At 40.4% G+C, this 27,005-nt stretch overlaps 1 protein-coding gene across 4 annotated transcripts; it reads right to left on the bottom strand.

Moving 5' to 3' along the window:
* Nucleotides 1-398: 398 nt before the first annotated feature.
* Nucleotides 399-26,795, bottom strand: si:ch73-242m19.1. Of its 4 annotated transcripts, XM_039603156.1 has the most exons (46): nucleotides 26,570-26,795; nucleotides 24,333-24,405; nucleotides 24,081-24,191; nucleotides 23,844-23,957; nucleotides 22,662-22,856; nucleotides 22,494-22,575; nucleotides 22,276-22,406; nucleotides 22,042-22,194; nucleotides 21,740-21,841; nucleotides 21,037-21,195; nucleotides 20,871-20,953; nucleotides 20,598-20,733; nucleotides 17,601-17,804; nucleotides 17,181-17,513; nucleotides 16,818-17,018; nucleotides 16,582-16,703; nucleotides 16,239-16,467; nucleotides 15,949-16,151; nucleotides 14,838-14,990; nucleotides 14,497-14,590; nucleotides 14,283-14,417; nucleotides 13,593-13,708; nucleotides 13,387-13,498; nucleotides 13,240-13,289; nucleotides 12,987-13,136; nucleotides 12,705-12,810; nucleotides 12,362-12,500; nucleotides 11,237-11,375; nucleotides 10,638-10,791; nucleotides 10,412-10,507; nucleotides 9,667-9,852; nucleotides 9,341-9,558; nucleotides 9,021-9,159; nucleotides 8,815-8,935; nucleotides 8,603-8,712; nucleotides 6,224-6,373; nucleotides 6,084-6,131; nucleotides 5,767-5,934; nucleotides 4,945-5,097; nucleotides 4,718-4,852; nucleotides 4,292-4,441; nucleotides 3,637-3,846; nucleotides 1,789-1,909; nucleotides 1,588-1,650; nucleotides 1,242-1,390; nucleotides 399-537 (listed from the first exon to the last, which is right to left on the bottom strand). In XM_039603156.1, exons 1-46 carry the CDS (start codon nucleotides 26,698-26,700, stop codon nucleotides 484-486), a joined length of 6,381 nt encoding a protein of 2,126 aa, XP_039459090.1. In that variant the 5' UTR covers nucleotides 26,701-26,795; the 3' UTR covers nucleotides 399-483. The 4 variants fall into 4 exon arrangements, with proteins under 4 accessions (XP_039459090.1, XP_039459086.1, XP_039459087.1 ...); XM_039603152.1 differs by having other exon boundaries at nucleotides 15,949-16,467; XM_039603153.1 differs by having other exon boundaries at nucleotides 4,718-4,849; nucleotides 15,949-16,467.
* Nucleotides 26,796-27,005: the final 210 nt, after the last annotated feature.

Raw genomic sequence — 27,005 nt, 5'->3', positions numbered from 1 at the left:
TGTCATCATTTGGTTTTATTTCATAAGATGTGACCAAGTGGATCATTCTACAACTGAAAAATGAACTTTGACATGATTCCTCTGACAAATTTGCAATAAGCTAAAATTGGTCTATATCTAATATGAGTATTAGACACCCTGAAGTAGACATGATGTAATGCTATTAATTGACAAAAGTTAAGTACGGATTGCCAAAACATGATTGATAAAAATAAAGGAAAATTATAGAAATATCCCAAAAGTAAAATATCAGTGATAAGGGTTTTGTTAAGAGCTTTGAAAATATTTATTTTGAATATTTAAAAAGTTAGTGAAATATGGAGAGGAGCAACATCAAGATGCTGTGCTGTAGGTTAAAGGGAAGACAGCTTTGGGAATGGAATAGATAACATTCAGTTCTCACAGAGATATAAAACATTATAGGTAAGCCTACAGCAAGCTAATCTGCTAATCAAGTTTGTGTGTATGACTGATTGCTGCACCTCACAGATCTGGGAACAAAGTCTCGGCTGTCGGGACGCACAGGCGACACAGATCCTAAAAGAGAAACAAAGGTGGATTCAAGCTGAACATCTAAGAGATAAAAATGGGCAACCTGCTATAACCGTCTAACGAAACAGATTGTCTTGTCTTCAGATCCAGATTGTCTTTAGTCCCTGCTGCTCGGAATTTCACACTTAATGAAAGACACCTGCTAAAGTATTTATACCTACATTTATACCTACACTATATCCATACTCCGTACTGGTACTCAGTTTGTTGCACTCTACTTCGTATTATTTATCGTATTATTTTATTACTTGTTATTCTGTTTGTAAAAAAAACCCCAACTATTTATTTATTACTTTAAAAAAAAAAAAAAAAAAATCTGTTTCTTCATTATTTTGTTTCTTTTCGCTCCGGGACCGTGTGTACATAATTTCGTTCCACCTCATGTTAACATGTGATGCGAATGACAATAAAGCTCCTTGAATCCTTGAAGATGGGTGACCGCAAAAGCTTTTAAAGCATTTTCACACATTCTTGACCTTGAAACCAGCAATGTACTGTCTCACTTTAGGTTCACCATTTAGTAGTTGTCCTATTATTATATAGGTGTAATCTTCATTAGTAGGGACATATTGAATTCATATGCTTTAAAACTCCAAAATGTACCGTGCTGTAAAAAAGTATCCCCCCACCCACCTTCTTGTTTTTTACATTAGGGATGAAACAAGTTTTTAAATGATTATTTCACTCACTGCTTTAGGTCTGTCTGTGCTCGTGTTTGAATGACCTCTAGCTGTTTCTGCTCTCTGCTGTCTTGGCTCTGTTGCAAAGTCCTGAGGTGTGGTGTAGTTTGTGAGGCTGCCAAGCTGCAGGGCTGAATGCTGCCTGTTCCGGTGCAGACCTGTGCACACAGAAATAGAACAGAGTGAGAGCTATGCTGCAGTGTGAAAATAATATCTATAAAGAAATTTAAAATGTCATCACAAAAAGATATGAGTGTCTGGATAATCTGATGGCTTTCGATTTCACTCATGAACCGCATGAGCAGCTTTACATTATTGCTTCACTGCTCTGAGATGAAGGTGGTGGGCTCAGTACCTGTCGAGGGACTTCTAGTACTCAGTCTGCTGACTGACAGCGTGCAATAAGTCCTGCTTTGACCTGTGATATAACCCATAACAAGAAAGTAGGAGTGAAATGTCAAGTCAAGAATGTCTGAAGCAGACAAAATCTTACAGGCAGAGCAAGCTGTTGGTCTGTCATGCTGTTGAGTATCAGGAGAGCCTGGAAGGCTTTTACCTGCTGTCGAAGCTCCTCTGGAGAGAACTGCCTCCACATCGTTCACCTGGTTCTGCAGTTTATCCAGCTGCTGAAAGGCCTCTTGTTTAAGGCTGCGTTGCTGCTGTAGCTGGCCCCTCACCTGGACCCACACAGTGTGGTTAAAAGTTTTGTTTTTAATTTATTCCTGCTTAAATTTAAAATAAATAAATAAAAACACTATGTGCATTGATAATTACTAATGACATTCATTAGTCCCAAAGGCTGAATCCTTCTGATCCCTTGACAGATCTAACACCAGAATGAGGCCAAGACTAACTCTGTATCTGTAAGTATCTCTACAGGATTTGTGCACCAAGGCAATGCAAAAATCCTTTAACCTCACATCCAAGAGGCTTCTTCAGTTCTGCAAACTGATGAAGAGTCTCAGGTATTCAACCCCTCGTGGATTTGTCCCATCGGAGGTGGTCCTGAGAGTCGTGTCATCATGCAATCCATTAAGGTCACATGGTCAAAGTGTGACTGTTGAATCACATGGGAAAGGATCTCATTATACAGTTCTGTTAAAAATTAATTGTCCCTTTCCTGTTTTTATTTTTCCATTTTTTTGTCACACATACATGTTTCAATATTAGACACAGTTAACCCGAGTAAATACAAAATGCGGTTTTTAAATGATTATTATTAATCAAGGGGGAAAAAATCTAAACCTACCTGGCCCTTTGTGAAAAATATAATTACCCCCTTTTTAAATCATGAAATAACTGTGAGCAACCTTTTTTTTAGCTATTAGCTTTAAGAGTCCAATTTTACTAGCCACACCCAGACCTTCAAAATCACTTTAAAAAAAAATCACCCAAATGGCAAAAATCTGGCAGAGTGACGCAGGATAAAAGTCCAGACCTAAATCCGATTGAGATGAAATCATCATTTAAAAAGTGATTTTTTTTAATATACTTAGGTTACCTTTGTCTAATATTAAAATAATGCAAATTAAAGATAGGAAATCAGGAGGGAGGTATTAATAGGTATTAATTGAGGTTTCTGATAGCTGGTATTGGAGGGCACTGTGCCTTTTCAATGAGAGTCGTTCAGAGTGGACATTGATGGCTTGTCAGGCCAAAGTATGAACATTATCATCCTGAAAACAGTCTGTCCTGATGAGTTCTTCTATGTTGAGCCATGCACCTGTGGAGTGGTTGTCTGCTTTACCTGTGTAACGTTATGAGCACTCCTCGCAGCACTGAGCAGCACACAATACGTTGCTTAGATTGTGTTTGTGTTTTGTGCCTTTGGGATGAACCAGTGTGTGTCTAACGGTGTTGTTGGATCTGACATAAACTCGCATGTTATGCTGAGTTTTTCCATCAGATATTTTTTAGAAATTGAATTTCTGACGAGCCTGCCCAGCGATCAAGAACCACACCTTGATTCACAGTTTGGATCACGTGACCATTAATAACTCAAGTGGTTGCGGGGTGGATCAGTGACTTTCTGCATAACCTCCATGGTGGGTAAATACCTGGGACTCTAACACTGGAACTGAAGAAGCTTCTTGGATGAAGCGAAAAGTCTTCATGAATTGAAAAGAAGTCCAACTAAAGTGCTTAAGACTACCATGACCTGAAAGACTGAGAACCTACAGATATAGTCTGTTAATTGGTTTTATTTGACTCTCAGTTAAGATGTTCAGAGGTTAATTTACTTAAAATACCATGATCTTTTTTCAAATTTAATTTCTTCAGTTGATCTATTTAAAATCCACTGACCAGGTTTATTTTTTTGCTCATGAAAAGTGGATTTTTGGAGGGTTTGCACAGAAGACAGCCTGCAATCAGTGGTGCATAACACATTAATTAACGTACAGACCTGCCGGATCTCTTTGGCACTGCGCTCTCTTTGTAGCCTGTTTATCCTGCTGCCTCTGTCCAGCTGCTCACCGAAGGCCCTGAGCTGTCTGTCTCTATCCTCCATGTCGGTTCTCATTTGTTCCAAGGTCTGCACTCGATGAGCGTCCAGCTCCTGTCTGCTGTGGGCTTCCCGTGCAGACCGATGCCTGAACACCTGGAACTCCTCTGTCTGTGAGCGAGAAAAAGCAAACATTCAGTGAATACATCCAGCCTTCTTCTCCCGACAGCTCTTGTCACTGTAAAAACTGAAAATGCACAGCTTTACATGAATCAGGAAGTCTATGGGAGCGAAATGTGATTTAAACACTTCAACATGTGCAGTGAGCCTCCAAAAAGCCAGATCCTGTCCTCAGAGATCCAAAAAAGCCAATAAGAGAAAGCTGGAGAAGCAGCAATACAATGTAAGTATCTGCATGATTAGCAAGGAGGCAAAAAATGTAGTTAAATTTTAAAATCCTGGCATTTTAAAATAAACCTGTACTGCTTCTGAAAGCGTTCAAGAGCACCTTCACCAAGGTTAAGAAATACATACCAAACATTTAATAGTTTTAATGAATTTCAGAGTATTTGCAGTTTCAGCTGATGTTAGCAGGTGTGGATAGGAGTGCATGTACCTTCCTGCTGAGCTGCTTCTTGATGCTGCTGCACTCGGCCTGAGAGCAGGTCAGCGCCTGCTGTGCAAAGTCCAGCTCCTCCTGCAGGAGAGCCACCTTCTCTGATAACATTTTCACTCTGAGAGCCTCGGTGCGAGTGGTAACCTCCCTCTGCAAAATGACCAGTGTGTGGCACTGAGTTCATAAATGTATAAATATGGGCTTAGAAAAATAATGCAAAGCTGACAAAATTAGTAAGGATTAAGCAGGTCAAGCAAAAGAAAACATGAAACACTTAAATTGCAGTATTCGAATACATGAAGGGTTACATTATTTGTTTAAATTAAAACTCTAAGTTTAAACACAAGCTTTGGATTCATGCTGTTTCCTTTCCTCCCTGCAGGAGGTAAAACTAATTGCTGAATATTTCTTCATCCTGCTGCTGACCTGCTTGGTTTGGAGCAGTTGCCTGTGAAGTTTCTCCTGGTCGACCACCTGCCTCCAGCGTCTCAGAGCCTTCAGTTTACAGAGCAGAGCAGTCAGCCGGCTGTTCTCCAGCTTCAACTCGTGGACTTCTTCCTTCTTAACATAACAGGTATGAAAGTGGTACATTCACCGATCCTCTTCAGTACTTCTGCTCTTTTTAACTGCCTACACATAAAAACTTTCTGTACCTTTAACTGTGTGAGGGTGAGTCCATCATCGTCTTTGGTGCAGCCGTACCTCCTCTTGAGCTTGATGATCTTGTCCACGCCTTCCCCCCGTGCTCTGTTCACCATCGCACTTACGTCCCGTTCCATTTGTCGGGGATACTCATCAAGTCTGGCCTGAAAGCCAACATCAAACAAATCTTTAAGAAATCAAAATGTGAGATATGACAAAATAACACTTGTTCATGCATTTCAGGAATAAAGAACTAAAGAATAAGCAACGTTTTACCACATAATTTAAAGTTATTATCTAATCAATTATATTTCTATAGCATCAACAACAGTCACAACAAGGTGCATTATATTGCATGGTAAAGATCTTACAATATTACAGAGAGAACACCAACAATCAGATATTAGCAAATTATTATGGTACAGAGAAACTTCTGAGAAAGTGTCATTCAACCTCTTTCTGCTCAAATATGATATATGAAAAGTATATATTCTAGTTATAAAGAAACAGTACAATTACCAGCCACTTTGTAGTTTTCACCACTTCAGCTACTTGCTAACACAAAACTGGTGAAAACTACAAAGTGGCCGGTGAGTGTACTGTCGATGCTATAGAAATATAATTGATTAAAAATTAATCAGCGAGTCACACTGTGTCACTTCTGCCAGCTAAGAACTCAAAACAGAGGCTAAAATTTGCATAATCTCACCAAAATTAAACAGAAGAGTGAAAAAAACTCCTCGTCTGATGGGTCTTAATTTCTACTACAACATTTGCATGTCGAGGGTGAAAGTTTTGTTGTAGCCCTTTAACAGGGGGCCTTGTTCTTTCACCTTTAACTGGATGCAGGTAGAGAAAAGGTGTCGGACCAGAGGGTGGTAGCGTTCTTTGAATTTGAGGCCGAGCTGTTCCTCTAAATTAATTTTCTCTTCTTCCAGGTGAGCAACTTGGACCCGCAGGGCTGAGACCTCCAACATCATCCCGCGGCATAAATCTGCCACCTGTGGATTAATAAAGCTCAAAAAGTAGTTTTGTTTTCTAGAAAGCTCTCAATCTCAAACACGACTTCCATTCCTAAAGCAGCTCAAATTTGCTTTTCTGTTAAATTCACAAAATCATAGAGGCTACAGATGGGAATCACTGTGTGTACCTCTTTGTGAGAATTACTTGTCTGAGCGTCCTTCAGACTCTTCAAATCCTGCAGTTAAAATGGTGAAAGATAATAGATTTCATTTTTTAAAATATAAACTGCCAATAATATATTTACTCAGATAAAAAGATATTCCACACCTGTTCTCTCTGGTACAGAAGCTGAGTGTGCTGCTGCAGGATTTGTTCATAAAACTGTGAGTAAAGCAGAAAGCATTGGCGCTCTCGCTCCATCACTGAGGAGCTGAGGTGAGTGAGACACTGCTGCAGATGATCCCGAGAGACCTTCAGCTAAAAAATAAAACAGCCAAGAATATTATTAATGAATATCTAAAGTTTAGCAGCTTGCATTAATACTTTATTCCCCCCATTCTTTGGAATATAAGTTTTAATAGCCAGCAAGCTGCACCTTTATATTCTCTCTATGTGTGTTGGCGTTTCTTCACACAATACATGTGAAAGTGATACTTACAAGTGTAGTCAGAAGGAAATTAATGTCATGGTAATTTTAGGCTTTTAATGATGTCTTTCAACTGCTCTTTTTCCAGGGTAGAATTATTGTAGAGCATAAAAACAAGAAGGGGTTTCTTTATCCAGTCAAATATTTACAGACACCCCCACTGATATTTGGTTAAATGTCCTTTAGCAAAGTTACACTTCAACCAGACACTTTTAGAAGCCATCAATGAGTTTCTGACATAATTCTTGTATTTGTATATTTGACCACCTCTCTTGGGAGAGTTCATTTAAATTTGTTGGTTTCCTGGCATGGATCTGGTTTTAAGCGCAGCCCATAAGTTTTCAATAGTTGAAGAATTTGGAGTTAGCCCTCCTCCTTCATTATTGCATCCACTTTGTGTGATGTAGCAGTACCACTGGCAGCAAAACAGCCCCAAGACCATGATGCTACCACCACCGTGGTGGACAGCTGGCACAGTGTTCTTAGGTTAGAAAGCCTCACAATCATTCCTACAAACATATCTCTTGTCATTTAGGCCAAATATACGGTGGCCCTGAGAAGCCAAATGGACTGCAACTTAAGAAAACACCAGCAATAAGAAAAATGCTACAAAAGCACACAAAACACAACGGAAATAGGAAAAAACAAAACAGAAATAGGAACAGATTTCCAAAAGCACAAGGGAAGTGTTTCTGGGGAGACAATAACCCGACGGACCAGTTGCAGGAACCAATATATGCTAAGAATTGCACTGGGAGACACTTAAAAGAAGTGGAGGATCTATTGGTTTTGTGAGGAAAGAAAAGATGAGAGGTAAGCGTGTTAGCCTAACTATAAGTGTAAAAATCCGTCATCAGTATTATATGAATCATGATAAAACACACCTACCATGTTTTGGGTTCCTGCAACTGGTCCGTCAGGTTATTGTCTCCCCAGAAACACTTCCCTTGTGCTTTTGGAAATCTGTTTTCGTTTTTCCTCTTTTTTCCTATATCTGTTGTCGTTTTTCCCTATTTCCGTTGTGTTTTGTGTGCTTTTGCAGCAATTTTCTTATTGCTGGTGTTTTCTTAAGTTGCAGTCCATTTGGCCTCTCAGGGCCACCGTACAAATAGCTCAATAGTTGTCTCGTCTGTCATCACTGATGAAAAGTTTATATGTTGTGAAGTTAAAAGCTATTGAAGAACCTTCAGCACCACTTATAACTGCTATAGGAACAGCTCACAGAAATCATTAAAAGGCCTAAATTACCATAGCATTCATTACCTCAAGTGTGAAGACATTACTGGTCCGACAGCAGCTTGTAAACATTTAGTTGCATGTAAAAATGTTGCTTTAGAGAAAACTTCCCCTTAATTTTTACCTTTTTAAAAAGAGTTTGTACATTACTCCACATATGCTCTGTGGGAAAGATGATTGCCACCTTTATTCTGCAGACTCTCAAGGAAGAAAAATCCTGGTGGAAATGGACTGATTACCTTCTCTTTCTAAAATAAGACATTTCTCAAACACCTGTCAAATGAAACGTCTACCTAAAGCTGATACCAAGCAACACCTCATGTTCCCTGTCCCACATGTTTGCATATTGCATGTTCCCACTCCTTTCTCCTCTTCTTATGGACAGGAAAACAGTTAACTAAACAGCTTTACTTTCTTCCTGTGCACTGGAAATGATAGGAATAAGCAGCACATTTTGCATGTTTTTCCAAATACTTTGTGTACTTGGGGCTGTTAGAAATGATAATGATAGCGCTGGAGTGCAACCAGCTTGTATAATCAGCTCAGGAGGAATGGCAGCCTTTGTAGAGCAAGCATTTAAGGTATTTAGTGTGTTTTTGAAGGCATGCCTTAGCAGAGCAGGGTTTTAAGAGCATTATACAGCCCACATTTGAAATAACAATGAATGTAAGTACATAAAATACACAGGTTTGAGTTTCTTTTCTCTTTTTCAGCAGAGATCCTACTCCCTTTCTCCACACAGTAATCAGAAGCCTGTCAACAGTAGCAGCACATTATTAAAAGATTTTAGGGGAGAACAAAGCATGAGTGGGTATTTTCCCTACCTCTCCCTCCGACTGCTCAGCTCCCTGCATCAGCTGCTGGATGAATGTTTCCACCATCTGTGGCTGCTCAGGGGACAAACTGTACTTCATTTGACTTCTTTTCCACAGCTCTGCTTACATGTGAAAACATTATGTTACTGCAATCATATAGTTAATAGTAAAAATATTTTGAATGGGTATTTAAAGGTAGATTCAGTGGTGTTTGTGCGCACTTGTGGGGAGCTGATTATCTTGTTGAGTTTTCTCTGAAAGCACTAGTGTGAGCTCTCTGCTCATCTTTCTCTGCACTGCTCTAATCATGTCGCACTCTGTGCTCTCCATCAGCAGGTGGAGCTGTAAAAAGTAGATTTTGCAGCACTATAAGTTCCTGTTATTATGACATGATGATTTAATTGTGCGGTTTTCATTGTGCTTGTACCTGCCAGGCTTTCACATCAACCTCTGAAGCTCCAGGAGGGGGCAGAAGAGACTGGGTGCCAGAGATGAAAACTTCATAGTGATGCTCTTTATCCATTTGTTTAGCCAGAGCTCTCATACTGGGGTAAAAGATTTCATCTCTAAAAACAAAGTGAATAATTACTGTAAAATGATTATTGAATTAGAAAGATCTAAATGTAACTTACATCATCCTAAAACAACATCAACTTTTACAATTTTTGTCACCAAAACAAACAATTATTTCCTGATATGAGTAAATAACATTATTTGAGTGTCTGATTTTTGATATTCTTTAATTACCGGTAAAGCTTTACAAACTGTTGATACAAAGCTGGTGTCCTAAAGACGTCGACGCCTAAACGTCTTAGAGCCCAGCTCTCCTTGAAGACCTCGAGCTGCTTCGTCAGCAGGAGAAAACCTTTCAGCACAGACTGGACTCTGATTGGATCCTGAAGGTCTGAGGAATCAATCTTTGTCTCTTCTTCTTCATCATCATATTCTCTGCAGCTTTTATTTCCCTGCAATAAAAAAAAGGAATAGCTATCGTATCAGCAGTCTTAGTGATTTACTTACAGCTTTTATTCACTAATGTGTGAACCCTAACGTGAAAGCGTCACTGGTATGACCTTGTTAGAAATTGTCGTTACTTCATTAGGTGTGCCACTATGCTGAAGGTCATCTTTGTTGCCATGGAGACGAACAGGCTCTGCCTCTCTTCCACCGTTCAGGACGTCCTCCATGAGCAGGGACACCCCGAGGATTGCAGCATTGGCCTGCAGTCTGCTGCGACTGCTCAGGCTGCTCAAACAGAGCTGCAAATAACCATGAAATCTTTTTAACTATCACTGGGAGAGTTTAACGATGCATTAAAAAAAAACAAAGCTGTGTAGTTGCTTAAGGTTGTTTGTGTTGTTTGAATCTAGACTTTTAAGCCTATTTGAGAATTATGGGTAATAAGGACAATGCAAGAAAGAAGTGCGCACTCATTTTGCAACTGTAAAAATAAAGATAGGAAATACAACGACTTTCTTTTTAGCGGATGATCGTGAATTTACTTGAGAGCATCTTTCTCTTAATGATAACAATACTGAGGTCCCATCTGTTTAGTGCCACATCACAACAGCAGTCCCCTCAGTGTGCTTCATATTGTAATGTAAAGTCCGCACAATAATCCAGAGAAGACCCAAACAATCACACAACCCATATGAGCAAGCACTTGGCTAAAGTGGGAAGGAAAAACTCCTTTTAACAAGAAGAAACTTTCAGACCCAAAATTATGACATATTGATGGCAAAATATATTTTAAGACCAAATCTACCAAGTCCCATCACCACCATTAACAGGTGAAAAAAAGCATATGAGGAGGTGAACCTGCATGCAGTATTCAGTAGGTGGGACATCCCAACCATGAAGAGGGAGCAGTCCGTGACAGGCTATGAAACTCCTCCACGGATACATCCTCTGCGCCTGCAGCAGACAAAGCCACAGAAAGATGACATGACAGAGCACGTTTCCTCTCATCCTCTAAAGTGTTTCTCATGTTTTTTGAAAACGTATGTTAGGATGATTTTCTAAAATGATTATATGAGTTCACCACCTGACAGCCTTGATTCTCCAGAGGTCGAGGAACGGGCAGCGTGAAACTGAAGAAGTCAGTCTGGATGCAGCCAATCATCAGAGGGAGAGCGTTCGCCATGTTGTCACTCACACTCTGGTAGGAAGTAAAATCACCAGAGGAGAGGAAAGCCTCCCTAGAAATGATAAACATACTTTCATTAATAAAGGTTTATTAAGCTGTGATAGAAGAGTGATGGAGGGAAACTTCAGGGGAGTAACTGGAAATAACATCTGACACCGCAAAAGCTTTCAGTCTTTGAAATATTTGAATTGGCCAAACACCTCACATCACCCGGCAGTGGAGAATGCATCAACATGAACTAATCACTAAATTTAAGCTATATTTTTCTTTATGTTTTTAAAATATTATACCCTATCTTTTTTAAAGCATGTTGTTTTGCAACATCTGAAAATGTTTTCTATTAAATGCTGGTATTTTTTTAAATCCATGAAAACGGCATCATAAAGGAAGCCATAAAAGAAAAGAAAAAAGTAAAACAGCCTTTAAATATCTTTGTCATGGAGAAAGTTTCAGTATGGTAGCAGACAGCTGAGGGAAGTGACGATTTCACCGCTGACCTGACAAAGATTCTGACAGCAGTATCAAACTGCAGCAGGAGGACCTGCCTGCGCAGCTGCAGCAGGCGGCCGACGGACTCCAGGCTGCTGGGATCAGACAGATGATCGACCTGCTGCTGGAGCTCCTGCAGCTCTGTTCCTGTACAGCGCCCAGAGAGGAAAAAACAAATGTGTGAATGGCTGTCCAAATCCAGGTTTTCCTTTTCTACTATATCACCTGGTCCCTGGTTATACCTGAGATTCCAAGATGGTTAATTGAATATGGAAGTTGTATGCCAGTTCAGTCTGAACCAATAGGAAGGCAACAGTAACTCTCTCTCCTCTGATCTAAGAATAGAAAACTAATATTTCATAAAGGCTCCCCAGAATACTGGAAAAACATTTCCTGGTCTGATGAGTCTCAGGTGTGACATTGGGATGATAGGGTCAGAATTTGGCATACAAATGAAAGTGTGGATCCATCTGGCCTTGTATCAATGTTTTAGACTGGTGGTGATGGTGTAAGTGTGTGCAGGGATATTTTCTTGGCAGACTTTGGACCCCTTAATATCAGCTGAACTGAGTATTGTTGCCATGTCCATTTCTTTTTGACCACCCATCTTCTGATGCCTGCTTCCAGTATGATAAGGCACCAAGTTACAAAGCTCAAATAATCTTGCTGGTTTCTTGAACATGGCAATGAGTTCACTGTACTCAAACTGCATCCGCAGTCACCAGATTTCAGTCCTATAGAGCGCTTTCGGGATGTGGTGCATTGGGAGATTCACATCATGGATGTGCAGCCAATAAATCTGCAGCAACTGAGTGACGCTGTCATGTCAGAACAAACCAAAATCTCTGAGGAATGTTTTCAGCAACATGTTGAATCTATGCCACAAAGAAGGCACGTCTTCAGCTAAAATTTCCAAGGAACATTATCTCAGCCCTGCATGACTACACTTTTAGATTAAAAAAAAGAAGAAGTATTTTTTCTGTCATGTGTCAATTTTGAGTTATTCCATCTTATTCACTCTCAGCATTGCATGAGCAAATAGCAGTCTGATTTATTCATCTTTCCAACCACTGACTGATCCCTAAACATTACTGCAATTTTTTTGGAACGCTTCGTTTATAAAATAAACCTACCGATGCTTTCATCATGTCCTCTCCCCAATCTTAAAGAGTCTTGTCTGTTTCCCAGTTTGGAGAAGCTGATCAGGTAATGAATGATGTCATGAAGAGCTGACACTATCTGCAGAGTGTGACGGAGAGCCTCATCACATGCCTGATGAAATCAGACCAGAAGAGGGTTAAATAAAGTCCAGATAAAGAAACTTAACATGCTTCTCTCCTCCACCAACACGGAAACAAGAAGAACAAAAACAGATCTGCTCTAAAATTAGTTCATGGCATGAGAAACTGAAAGCTAAAGTTATCACCCTGTGACCTGCTGTAATATTAGTCTCAGTGACTAGTTTAAGTGTCTCACCGAAACATCAAGTGTTTTGAACATGCGAAGCACTTCAGTGAAGTGGGGGATGTACCAGAGGTTGAGGAGAGTTCTTCCATCTGCACACAGCAACTGCTGAAAAATCCTGTTTGGGAGAAATCTTGGTTTGAAAAGTTTCCCCGGATACAACTGAAGAAACACATCTGTACCAAAATGCACAAACTTGTCATTTTGGCTCAAATTCTTTGAACTAGTTTTACCGTACTATAACCAGGACAAATATAATGTGGATAATCACTCTTTAATGCTTAGAGGTTGTACCTGGGGTCAGAACAACCATCAGCAACAGGCTGTCCAATCATGAAGTAGGACTGACGAATGTAGGGAATGTCTTCCAAGAGAAAGGTCAGATTGTGGTAATATCCAACAATCTGAGCTCTCACACAGTGCATGGACATTTGTGTGCTGAATCTGAGACGAAACATTTAGAAGAACCTTAATATTACAGGAAAAAACTCAGTAAAGCTCAGGCATGTTGTCTGTTTTAACAAAAAAAGGATGCCCGTGAACATACTTCCTGAGAAAGTCGATTATGAGCTCCCTTTTGATCTCTGCAGCCTCCTCCTGCAAAGTGAGACAAATTAATTTTACTTCATGAGCAGCCAATCACATTTATCATCCTGCTCAGCCACCTGAGAATCTACCGCTGTGTGCATCTCACCGGGGTTTTTAGAAACCCCCCCACGGCCTGTTTCTTCTTCACAAATGAATTCAGCATCTCGTCACGCAGACCCACTTTTTCCAGCTGGATGGACACAAATGCGCCCATCACCCTGGAGGAACAAATGAGGTTTTGTGTCATAAAGAGCAAAAAAAAGTGTTATGTGTTAAATCACTACCGGTGCAGTTTGTCCTGTAAGTCAATACCACTGTTTTGTGGAAATTCTCCTGGAGGGTTTGGAGGGAAAAGATTTATATTGTTCCTGCAGGCCGCCTGTGTGGCTGCCAGAGCCGGAGTTACATGTTACATCTTTGTCTTCCCTCTGAGATGAATAAAGAAGATAAACAAAATATTTCAACAGCTGTGTGTTTATATAAAAGCACCCAACACCACAGTATTCAGACTGTTTTATTCAGTACAGAGAGGCATAAATACATGTTATTACTAATAAATCAGCATGTAAACACTATTATTCTCTCATGTTGGACCTTGGGCAGTATTCATATTATTGTTACTCAGCCTGTGTTTGCCAGTCCGGTGGATCCAACGTATTGTGCCGTTTCCAAATCAACACAACCATAAAAATGCAAAAAAACAGATGTTTATTTTATCCCCATTCCATCCACATATAGAGCACATATACAGTTAATATTTCACACACACATCGAGGCTTTTCTTTTTATTGCCTCTGAACATAATTTAGACCAGGGAACATCTTCTGATCAGGATGATTTTATTTGATGTCCTGCACAACAATGACCACTCAGTCCCATTATGTGTTTGAAGTCCAGTGTGAAGTCATTAAAACTGTTATTTTGACAGTTTCTTTACAGGAAAGGCAAATATTCTAAGTTGAAATACTCGGAAATTACTTTTCACCAGTGAGCAACACAAACCTCAGCTGAAGATGAATCACTTTCTGCCCAAAGACAAAGTTGAGCCAGTTTGACCGCACTCATCAAGGCGTTCTTCTGTGTAACCTGACAGGCCAACGCCACCTGGAGGTTCTCGATACTCTGTCTGTTCATAAGCTAGGAAAAACAACACATGAAAGTATTTGAGTGTATTAATTCATTTTTTGATAAGCCTTAGTGTTTACTTTAATCTTACATGGATAACTGCTTCCTCTGAGCTGAAGCTAAACCTCCCGATCTGGTTCTCGTCCAGTTCCTGGATACTCAGAGGCAGATGGGATGGGATGAACCTGCAGCAGAAAGTCCTCTTTAATTTTCTTTCAAACACAGTTTACTGCTTTTGTAAAGAAGCTGAAATAATAGGCATTTCTGGATTGCTCAAGAGAAGTCCTAATATCTTTTTGACAGCTTCTCTCAAACATGTCTGGTTTTTAATATACAGCAGACTTTATAGTTAAAGAAAACAAAATTCCAGCTTTCAGCTATGATGAAAATGAAGATTTATTTGGAAAATCGGATGTAGTTGTTATGTTTTACCTGTCCACGGAGCTGTCGTCCTCCAGGATTTCTGTGATAAAAACAGGCCTCTGCTGGACTCTGACTTTCTGATCAGTACACTCAAACTGCAGCGGCCTCAGATACAGGTGGAACTCCTCAAAGCCGAGCTCTAAGGCCACATTTCTGTACAGCCTGAGAAGAAATGTTACGTTACATTACTCATTTAATTCAAACTGGTTAATCCTGGCTGCACAGAAATGTTAATATATTAGCAAAGAGACAGTATAACCTAACAACAGCTGTAGTTTAATAGAAACTGGATTCTTCTTTTCCTGGGAGGGTTTAAAATTTGCTAATCCAGTTTGCTAAATTTATTCATCATTTAGAAGAGAGTGTAGGCAAGATGGAGTGGGTGAAGACAAATGTCAGTGACAGGATAGCAGCAAGAGTGAAAGGGAAAATTTACAACCGATGTATAGTTTGAGGATGTTGGCCATGTCAAAAAAGACAGCAGGCAGAGCTGAAAATGTTAAGATTTCCATTGGGAGAGACCAGCGTGGACAAGTTTAGACATGACTACATCCCAGCACAGGTTTGGAGAGAGAGTTCGAAACGAAAGGACGAGATGGTTTGGACATGTGCAGAATTGGTATAGTGGATATATTGGATAAAAGGTGTTGAACTTGGAGCTGCCAGATGAAAAGAGGAAGACCAGAAAAAAGTCATGGATGTAGTGAACGAGGTGTGACAGAGAAGTATGAAATGTAAAAATGTAGGAAATTGAAAGTAAAGTTGTTTGTGTTATCATGCTATATAAAACTTAGAGGGTTAGGTTGCACCTGGATATGTTTGGGTGTAAATATAATAACTCTTTGAAGTAACCTTTGAAGCTCATTTCTGAACTGAGCAGTTTGTCATATGTCAGGTGTGTTTATAGAACAAAACGACTGGGTTTTAATCAGAACTTAGTGATGATTGGCTGAAAAACCTGCAAACTGTTTAATATTTACCAAACCATCTCTTTATTGATGAGGTGTCAAAACTTGTTACTAAGGGTACAAAGGACTTTGTCAAATGCCATCTTAATGGGGAAAAAAGGAGTTAATTATTGTAAACACCCCTGCCCCTCTGCTGTGAGTGTTTTCTTAACTGTGCCAGATGTGCCGTCTCTGAGGCTGATTCCAGCAGGCGATGGCGGATACTCATAAGCTCCAGCAGCATGGACAATGTTTCTACAGCACAGAGCTGCTTGTTTGGTCCTTGCTTCATGTCCCTCTCCTCTGCAGCTTTTACTAGTGACAGCCCCAACTTCTGGACCAAAATCGGATCCTCGATAAACACGTCTGAGAACAACTGAGAGCAACAGACAAACTGGGATTTAGTGAAATGGCTTAATTTTTTGTACACAGTAATCTGACCATACTCTGAACAAGAATGTACATCTCTTTGTATTTGTGAGCTGTAGGAGGCTCCTGGTGAAGTCTGGTTGTTCCAGATTTTCAGTGCCTGCTCTAAGAGGTTGTGTTCAAGGTGGAGTTTGTCACTGATGCTCGTGACTCGGTGCAATTGACAGAGTTCAGTGTGAGCCTGAACCAATCCTTGATAGACTGCAGAGGCCAGACAGAGTGATGGGTGAACTTCTAGCAGGAATACATTCATCAGAGCAGGCCTGCAAAAAAAAAAAAAAAAAAAATGCACGCAAGGAGATAAAAACATGAGTGTTAAAAGTAGAAAATAATCATGTTTTATAGTATAAAGTTCCTCCACAGCTGTTTTAACGTGCCTCCCGCCTCCAAGTGAGACCAAATATTGGGGAACATAGTTAGGTGGACGACCATAGCTGGTTATAAAGGCTTTGTGATCATTTCTCCAGATGCGCTGAAGGTACAGTCGCTGTCTCTCTATCTGTTCAGAGGAACAACATAACAACAAAATATAACTGGTGTGTCTCATGTGGAGACCACAGTTATTGCACAGCTTCACATGTAAATATAATCCATCGCATCATTTAGTGTTTACCTGATTGTCCAGAATGTCTCGGATCAGCCGCTGGTGGCTCTGCATGCAGCTGATCTCAGTCCTGTAGGCCTGAAAAAAGTCATCCTGGTTCAGGTCCAGCTGTGGCTTCCTGTGCATGATGTCAGTGATAACTCGGGCCAATGCAAACCTCTCCTCTGTGCCCGCTGCATGCTGGTAGGCTTCATAGTAACAGTTTAAAAGCTGCAGAAACACAGAAGTGCACAGCGCACACAGCATTTCAGTTTAAACATTCACTCAATAAAATCCATTTATAGTATCTCAGTCATAGTTCTATAAAGTTCAATGCTAACAGGAAATGACTGAGCCCAAAAAAAAGTCAAATCCTCTTTTCCATCAATCTACCTGGACTTTGCTCTCCATGAACTCAGTCTCACATGTCCACAAATTGAGAAGCACAGCAACGCGGTCAACATCTGTCCCAGCCCAGGAGTTGAAATCTACTGTCGAGGCTGACACTCCCTCAGTTTTTCCAATTAGTTTGATCGTGTTTCTGTGGATGAAGTGCGAGCCGATGAGGAGAAGCTCATTCATCAGCTCCACAAGGTCCTGCAGAGCAGCGTCGTACATGATGTAAAACCCTCTGTGGTCCTGAGTGTGGATGTAACGGCCCTCAGAGGTGTAAAAATCATGAAGATTCTCCACCTCTGCAAACTCCATGAACTCTGAGCAGTGGACCTAGACAGTTGTAAGAAGCAATGTCTGAATTCTCAGTTAAACCAATTTTTTTTTATTCACTTGACGTAAGAGGATATATGTTTTTACCTTGTAGTCGACAGGAGTGTTGTGGATATACTGGAAAGAGCCGAGACCTTCTGCCTCTCCTTTTCCTCCTCTGGCTGCATTCATCCAACCCGTCTCCTCTGCTGTGCTGTGCAGCACCTGTCCTTCTAGCTGCAAACCTGCCAGGTCAAAGGTCAAAGTCCTTTCCACAGAGCGCAGGTAGTTCAGCATCCCAAGTGACACACGCTGCAGATGGTAAAAATTAAAACGACATTCAAGAGCTTGCATACTATAGCAACGGACAGATATACTTAATATCTTTTTCCTTTTTAAAAAAAAAAAAAAATCAACAAGAAAATGATCATCAGCAAAAAACAGTTTAAAGACGAGAGAAAGAACAATTCAGTATCCACCACTGCACCAAAGAATAAAACAGTGAAGTGTGGATTATTAAACATTAGGTCTCTCGCTCCCATTTTAGTAAATGAATTAAAAATTGATCAACAAATTGATTTACTCTGCCTTACAGAATCCTGTTTACAGCAGGGTGATTATGTTAGTTTAATTAAATGGCAGCAATCTTCCACTCCAGCTGTTAATTAACCAAAGACCCTGCTTAGCCTTGTCCACCCTCACTGGAAAACTCAAACAAGTTTTATTTGTTGTTCTCCATCGTCCACCTGTGCCTCAGAGTTTCTGATTTCTCAGAGTTTTTATCTGATTTAGTGCTCAGCTCAGATAAAATAATTATCGTGGGTGATTTTAACATCAGTGTAGATACTAGCAGCCTTAACAAAGCATGTAATCTATTATTAGACTCAAATGACTTCTTTCAAAATGCAAAAGAACCCACCCATCACTTTAATCACACTCTAGATCTTGTTCTGACATATGGCACAGAAACTGAACATTTCCACATAACTTTACATTTACAATGATGGATTACACAGCAGTGGGGAATAGATTTCATCTCAGTAGATGTCTTTCTAAAAGTGCTGTAACTAAGTTTAAGGATGTCATTCATCTACTGTTCTCTTCTTCTATGCCTGATTCCAACAGAGCAGAGCAGCTACCTGAACGCTACTCCCATAGAGGTTGATTATCTTGTTAATAATTTCACTTCTTCACTGCGCACACCTCTGGATACTGTAGCTCTTCTGAAAAAGAAAGGCTCAAACCAGAAATACTTGACTCCCTGGTATAACTCTCAGATGCACACCTAAAGCAGATAACCCAGTAAGGTCCAGGGGAAACGGTAAATGGACTGGTTCTTATATAGCACTTTTCTACTCTGAGCACTAAAACCACTTTAAAAGACCTCATTCACACCCATTCGGACAAGCACTTTTTTCTACTCCTTAAGTGCTTTCTATTTAACATTCATGCGCATTCATACTCTGATGGATGCATTGGAAAGCAACTTGGGGTTAGTATCTTGCCCAAGGATATTTGGCATGCAGACTGGAGCAGACAGGGATTGAAGCACCAGTCTTCTGATTAGTAGGCGATCTGCTCTACCACCTGTAGCATTCCTTTAAGCAAAAGTTAACTAGTAAGAACTTCATGAATTTCTTCACAAATAAAATTTTAAACATTAGAGAAAAAGTTACTCATAACCATCTCACAGACATAACATTATGTACAGCTACTTTCAGTACAGCTGACTTCAGTTATTACTTCCTCCAAAGCATCAACATGTCTTTTAGACCCTATTCAAGACTGCTCAGAGAAGTCCCACCATTAATGTTTCAGTCTTAAATATGTTCAACCTATCTTAAAAAAGGCTTTAGTGAAAGTTACAAATGATCTTCTAATGGCCTTAGAAGTGGACTCATCTCTGTGCTTTTCCTGCTAGACCTCAGTGCAGCGTTTGATCCTGTCGACCCTAAAACTTTATTACAGCAATTACAGCATGCAGTAGCAATTAAAGGTCCTGTGCTGCAATGGTTTGAATCGTACCTAATAGACTCCAGTTTGTTCATGTAAATGGAGTCCTCTTCACACACTAAGGTTAATTATGGAGTTCCACAGGGTTCAGTGCTAGGACCAATTCTGTTTAGATAAAACTGAGGTTATTGTACTTGGCCCTAAAAATCTTGGACTCATTCTTGACCAGGATATCCCATTCAATGTGCATATTAAACAAATATGTAGGACTGGGTTCTTCCAATTGTGCAATATCTTTAAAATTAGAAACACCCTGTGTTAGAGTGATGCCAAAAAAACTAGGTCACAGGCATACCTTAGTATTACATCTAGGCTGGACTACTGTAATTCATTATTATCAACCTTCAGTTGATCCAAAGTACTGACAGGGACTAGAAAGAGATATTGGCTTCCCTTCATTGGCTCCCTGTTAAATCCAGAACCAAATTTAAAATCCTGCTCTTCACATATAAAGTCTTGAATAATCTGGCCCCATCTTATTTCAATGACTTTATAGTACCATATCACCCCATTCGAGCTCTTCACCCTCAGAATGCAGGCTTACTTGTGGTTCCTAGAGTATTTAAAAGTAGAAAGGGAGGCAGAGCCTTTAGCTTTCAGGCCCCTCTTCTGTGGAAGAAGCTTCCAGTTTGAATTTGGGAGAAAGACACCCTCTCTACTTTTAAGATTAGGCTTAAAACTTTCCTTTTTGATAAGGCATATAGTTGGAGCTGGATCAGCTGACCCTGAGTTCTCCCTTAGTTACGCTGCAATAGTTGTAGGCTGCTGGGGGATTCCCATGATGCATTTGGTGTGTCTTCTTCAGTCACCTTTTTCACTCACTGTGTGTTAATAGACCTCCCTGCATGTAATTGCATTTCTCTTCCTCCTCACCAAAGTGCTCGCTCACAGGGGGTCATGTGGTTGTTCAGGTCACCTGTTTTCTTTGTATTATTGTAGGGTCTTTACCTTACAATATAAAGCGCCTTGAGGCAACTGTGTTGTGATTTGGTGCTATATAACATATACATTTGAATTTAATTGAAATGCATCTATCAACATGCACTTACATACCTGCCACATAAATACTAGTAGAAAATACTACTACTGTACCTGGAGCTCTCTGAGTTTCAAATGGCGCAGATAGATGAGGGACAGGTAAGCTCCTCTGGTTACTACTGGACCTGAGGAGCCTTCAGGTAAACTGTCATCCAGGCCCAGGACCTGCAGGTTGTCCTCCAAAGACTGACTGTGCCACGATAATATGGGTGAGTGGGAAAAGAGCTGATGTTTTCCTTAGTCTTAAAGGCTTTTAGCCTCACAAGTGACCAAAGTAATGTGACGAATAAATTCTACAAAGCAATTTTTCTTTGAATAAACACACACCTTTCATGGTAAAAGCTTGAGGTCTGACTCTTTGAAATCTCTTTGTTGCTCACTCTGGATGTGGATGAGTGACTGTGGGTTTCCTATTAACATACCGTAAATGTCAGTGTCATTGCACTGATTGAATTTTTACATCTCCCCAAGTCGAAAACTAGACGACACACACCTGAATGAGATTGGCAACATTGTAAACACTTTTCCAAATCTCAGAGATCATTTGTTTTTTTGTCTTGTGGCTGCTTGAGATGAACGATGTGGATTGTGAGTCGTCAACTTGAGCAGCATGTTCTTTGAGAGCTGCAGCCACGTGGAGCAAATCACGGACCTGGTCAGATACACAGCGAGGACAGCAAAACGTGACAAAAATCATTAAAATAAAAACGCATTATATACAGTCAGGACACTTCATTGGGTACACGTTGCTAGTACTGGCTTTTCTTCAGAACTGTGTTCATTCTTTGTGGCACAGATTCAAGAAAGTTCTGGATACATTTCTCAGAGATTTGAAGTGATCAGCTGGTACTAAGAAACCCAAAGTGTGCCAAAAAATATCCCAGAAATTATTCCAGTACCAGCACCAGTCTGAGCTGCTGGTTCAAGGCAGGATGGATCCATCCTTTTATGCTCGTCTCGACTATGTCCACATGCCTAAATACTCCGAGGTCACTGGCTAATATGACACAGCAGCTGAAAAGGTGTACCTAAATAAAGTGGCATTAGTGTAGTGCACTGTTAGCAAATTCTCATTTATGTTCTTTTCACCAGTTATCAGTTAGTCAGTTTTAACTATATATTTATTAATCATCTGCAATAATTTCACCCATTTTGAAGGATGCGTGACACTGATTCAGAGCAGACTCGCTTTTTACCTGAAGAAACTTGCACTGCATGTGGAGCAGCTCATCAACTGAATTCTTTTCCTTGAGCATTGTGAAGAGCTTCTGCTGCCACAGATTTCGCCAGGGTTTCACCTACAGAGTGGAATCCAAACAATCAGTTTCTAGCATCCTGCAAACGTCTCAAAGACTACAGAATCCATAAAAACACAAGTGCTTACAGGGGGAAAAAAAGCAAATGTTTTGCCAGATACCGATGAACCCTAAAGCACCGAGCATCACAGGAAGCAGTATTTGAAGAGATTATTTTACTATTTTATTTGTTTCCTTCAAACCTGGATGAATGGAATCCAGTTAGCCTCCTTGCACACAGCCATGTTTGCACTCTTCCTCCCCCACTGACTCTCTCTGACGTCCGTACCGACATAAGGAGGAAACGTTTTCATCTGCTCTTGTTGTCGGAAGATCGCTTTAAACTCCCTCCACACCTGGTCAGACAGCAGCTGAGATTCAGACCAATAATTTAAATGCATTTTAAATTTCACCACTTTTTTTGAGGACAAATATACCATGCTGAATAGCTCCATCTCATCTGCAGTGGTTTTCAGATTTCCTGTGTCATATGGCAGGCGGAAGTAGGAGAGCAGGGACTCCAGCTCGGGCATGAACTGCTCCAGGTGAACAGTGTGGAGTGGGAGTCCTAAAATACAGTTAAATGTAAACTTTGGTTTTTTACCATTTTTTTTTTTCAAAAGATTACAAAAACATGTATGAAAGGAAAACTCACTATCAGCCTGTTGTGTCTCATGTAAAATTTCCTGTCCTGGTGCTTCATCTTTTCTTTCACACACAGGTACATAGTGCAGCACCTGTTAAAGCAAATTTGAATGTGAAATAAAGCACCACAGGTATCAGATAGGATGAACAGTGATAACATCTGTCTGTGGCTTTTTACCCTGAGAAAGTTGTGGATGGGCTGAACAGAGTGCAGGTGGCAGACAAGCCACTGCAGATAAATGACCACATCGTCCTGAGTGAGCAGGCTGACGGGGTTTCCTTGGCCGGTCAGCATCTTCTCTCTGCTTGCTGACAGTCTGCGAGCTCTCTGAACGGCATCCTGATACTCACGGGTCATGTAGGACAGTTGATCCTGAAACAAAACAAGTCTGATACGATGATGCATTTTTCAGTGTGACATCTGTACGATTCTTTTCGTTCTTTAGAAATAAAAGATTCAGCGTTCTCCAGGTGTTTACATGAGGAGAACATTTTCCACTGATATTCAAAATAGAGTACAAGGAAGTGTATGCCTCCTGAACTGACTATTCTAATTATTAAATCACAGAGATGCTGTATAAAATCTAAATAACTGGATCCCAAGGATTTGTTATCATTTAAAGCCCATATATAGGAAAAAGTAGTACAAAGATGGCAAACATGACTGCAGACAGGATAATTTAGCTCCCTGCCTCTTTTACTATGCTGCTGTGAAACTTTGTAGTGTGATTTGGGATCTAAGATGACGTAAACGAGAGCTGCCCTGAAAAAGAAATCCAAAAACCTGTATATACTCACACCTGTTCAACTGCTCATTAATGCATATCCAATCAGCCATTGTCAAGAAGACCTGCTGAAGTTCAAACCGCACTTCAGAATGAAGAAGAAAGGTCATTTGGAATTTGAATTTGGCACAAGTGTTGCCATTTCAGAAACTGCACCACACAACCACCTCTAGGATTTACAGAGAATGGTCCAAAACAGAACAAAATATGCACGGATATCAAAGTCGTACTGACAGGAAGGCAACAGTAACGGAGCTTGTACTAGCAAGCTATAGCTAATAAAGTGTTCAGTGAGTGTATACCTTTTAGAATTAATGGTACCTTAATTGTGTACTAGTTAAACATGGGGGATTAATTCTGTTTTTAAGTCACATTCACACTCGTAAGCATCCTGTGTGTTTTGGAAAATGTATTCTATGATATCTGCCATATTTTTAAACTCAGATTAAAGGTAGATACAGAATAAAATGCAGAAAATAACCACAAACCAGTACAAAAGTACAGTGAAAAGATGTATTTTTTTAGAGTATTGTTAAAACACTGCTAGGTCATGCTGTTCGTTTACACATGGCAACCTTATAATGGGGATAAAGCTTCTCAATAACGCTGGCATGGCGGCAAAATCTCCTCCATCTCAGCATGAGCAGATATCTGATCTGAGCCAAGTGATAAGATCTGTCTGTGAAGAACTGTGAGAAAAAAAAAATACAAAAAGGAAACTGGTGTAAGTTTAAAAACTTTTTAAAAAAGTTCAAAATCATCTGTTTCTGCTTCCTGTTTCAGGTATGAATTTTCTGTCTCTTTGTCCTGACCTGGTGCAGCAGAAGAGGCAGACTGTCAGGAGTGTACTCAAAACTCAAGCAGCTCTCCAGCTCTCGCTGCATGATATCAGCCTGAGACCGAGTCGGCAAAACATCAGCCACCTGAAACCAGCAGAAAACAAACTACACCTAAAAAAATTTAATAAACCTAAAAATAATGCTTTCACTTAACATTGGATATCAAAGTTTTAAAAGCCTCTAACAAAGCAAGACTAGTAATAAACTTTCTGTAGAAAGCATCACCTGAAGCCCTCTCCTCAGTGCATGCTCCCTCTCCACACGAAAGAAGGAAATATCTTTAGGAGGTAGAACAGAACTGAAACAAAAACTTAGATTAATAAGAAGCTTTTAAACAAACAGCATGGGTTTAAAAATTTAAATCCCCACAAATCAGTCACAGCTCAGATATGTCATATTTTACCTAAAGTGACTACTATTCTGCTACACTACTTAGGCTAAAAAACCCTAAAAACAAGACATGGATAAATAAATATACAGAGAACATAACACTAAAAAAAAACTGTTCAGCTGCCTGTTAATGTGAATTTCTAATCACTGCTGATAATACTTTGTGTGTTGTACAGGGTGGGCCATTTATATGGATACACCGTAATAAAATGGGAATGGCTGGTGATATTAAAGTCCTGTTTGTGGCACATTAGTATATGTGAGGGGGCAAACTCCTCAAGATGGGTGGTGACCATGGTGGCCATTTAGAAGTCGGCCATCTTGGATACAACTTTTGTTTTTTCAATAGGAAGAGGGCCATGTGACACATCAAACTTATTGGTAATGTCACAAGAAAAACAATGGTGTGCTTGGTTTCAACGTAACTTTATTCTGTCATGAGTTATTTACAAGTTTCTCTTTGTTCACAGCCATTGACATGTCAAAGAGGTTAACACGTGAGGAGTGGATCGAAATTGTGTTGATATCCGGTGAACGCAGTAACCGGGTCATTGCAGCAGATTTCAATGCAAGACACCCTACGAGACCACCCATCTCCCATGCTACAGTTAGCAAACTGCTTGCTAAGTTTCGTGAAACTGGTTCAGTGTTGGATTTGCCAAAGTGTGGACGCAAGAAAACTGTCACTAATGAAGAAACATCAGTGGCTGTCCTAGCTTCATTCAGCAAGAGCCCACAGCGTAGCACTCGCCGCATGTCACTGGAGAGTGGCATTAGTCGAACATCCCTTCGGCGGATATTAGCTGCTCACAAATGGGACCCTTACAAACTCCAGCTACTGCAGCATCTCAACGAGGATGACCCAGATTGGCGCACAGAATTTGCAGAATGGGCAAAACAAAAATTGGAACAGGACCCTCAGTTCACGCAGAAGATTTTGCTCAGTGATGAGGCAAACTTTTATGTGAATGGTGAAGTTAACAAACAAAACCACCGCTATTGGTCTGACACTAACCCACATTGGATGGATCCCTCCAAGACTGTCGGAACAACAAAAGTGATGGTTTGGTGTGGTATATGGGGTACAACGATAGTGGGTCCATTCTTCATCAATGGAAACCTCAAGGCCACTGGATATTTGAAATTGCTACATGATGATGTGTTTCCCTCTTTATGCACTGAAGCTGGCACGTTCCCTGAGTTTTTCCAGCAAGATGGTGCACCACCACATTATGGGTGCCAGGTCCGAGCATTCCTAGATGAACAGTTTCCTGGAAAGTGGATTGGTCGTCGTGGGCCAGTTGAATGGCCCCTGTCTCCCGATCTGACCCCCTTAGACTTATCTTTGGGGTCATCTGAAGGCAATTGTCTATGGTGTGAAGATACGAGATGTGCAGCACCTGAAACTACGGATACTGGATGCCTGTGCTGGCATTTCTCCTGCGGTGTTGCTATCAGTGTGTGAAGAGTGGGAGAAGAGGGTTGCATTGACAATCCAACACAATGGGCAGCACATTGAACACATTTTATAAGTGGTCAGAAACTTGTAAATAACTCATGACAGAATAAAGTTACGTTGAAACCAAGCACACCATTGTTTTTCTTGTGACATTACCAATAACTGATGTGTCACATGGCCCTCTTCCTATTGAAAAAAAACAGAAGTTGTATCCAAGATGGCTGACTTCTAATTGGCCACTATGGTCACCACCCATCATGAGGAGTTTGCCCCCTCACATATACTAATGTGCCACAAACAGGACTTTAATATCACCAACCATTCCCATTTTATTACGGTGTATCCATATAAATGGCCCACCCTGTATATTTTACAACCCTCACATGCATCTTAAACTTTGATTTAAGGTGGAAAACTGAAAGGTGTCCTGCTTCAGAACAGAAATCTGAAATCATGTGCAGGGTTATTTGAGCACGCAAGTACATTAGTCTGCATTGTGAAGGGCAAAAATTCATGTAAAATAACAAACAGCCATATTTTGAGTTGAGGATAGCTTTCAGGTCCACCCTTTTGGCAATCTGAGCTTAAATAATATATCACATCACAGACAGACCTGTAGGCATTAGAAGATCCTGCTCCTCCGTTCTCTTCGATCTCTACCTTGAGTGCAGAGAGGTGACTCCACAGCTCTGCCTCCATCTGCTTCACCTTTACAGAGGAGGAAACTTTGTACACTGCAGACATGTCTGATATTTTCAATGATCAAAACATTCAAATGACATAAAAATAACTCCTTTAGTCCTGCTAAATCTCTGCCTTAACACTGGCTTGTTGTGGTGTGTCCATGGAGACCAACACCCATGGGCATTGGCAGCTGGACTCAGTGACTCCATTCAGGCTCTAGAGGGCTCTATTGTTTCACTGCAGTCAACCAGTCTTTGACATCACTGACATGACAGCCCAGAGTTTTCAGTCACAATGTAATTTTTTTGTTTTGTGCTCTAGTTTGTAATAAAAATCTCAAATACTAGTCATTGCATCACTGTAAT

The sequence above is a fragment of the Oreochromis aureus genome, linkage group 19 (genome assembly GCF_013358895.1).
Source record: "Oreochromis aureus strain Israel breed Guangdong linkage group 19, ZZ_aureus, whole genome shotgun sequence".
Classification (NCBI taxonomy): Eukaryota; Metazoa; Chordata; class Actinopteri; order Cichliformes; family Cichlidae; genus Oreochromis; species Oreochromis aureus.
This window is presented reverse-complemented; position numbering and strand designations above follow the sequence as displayed.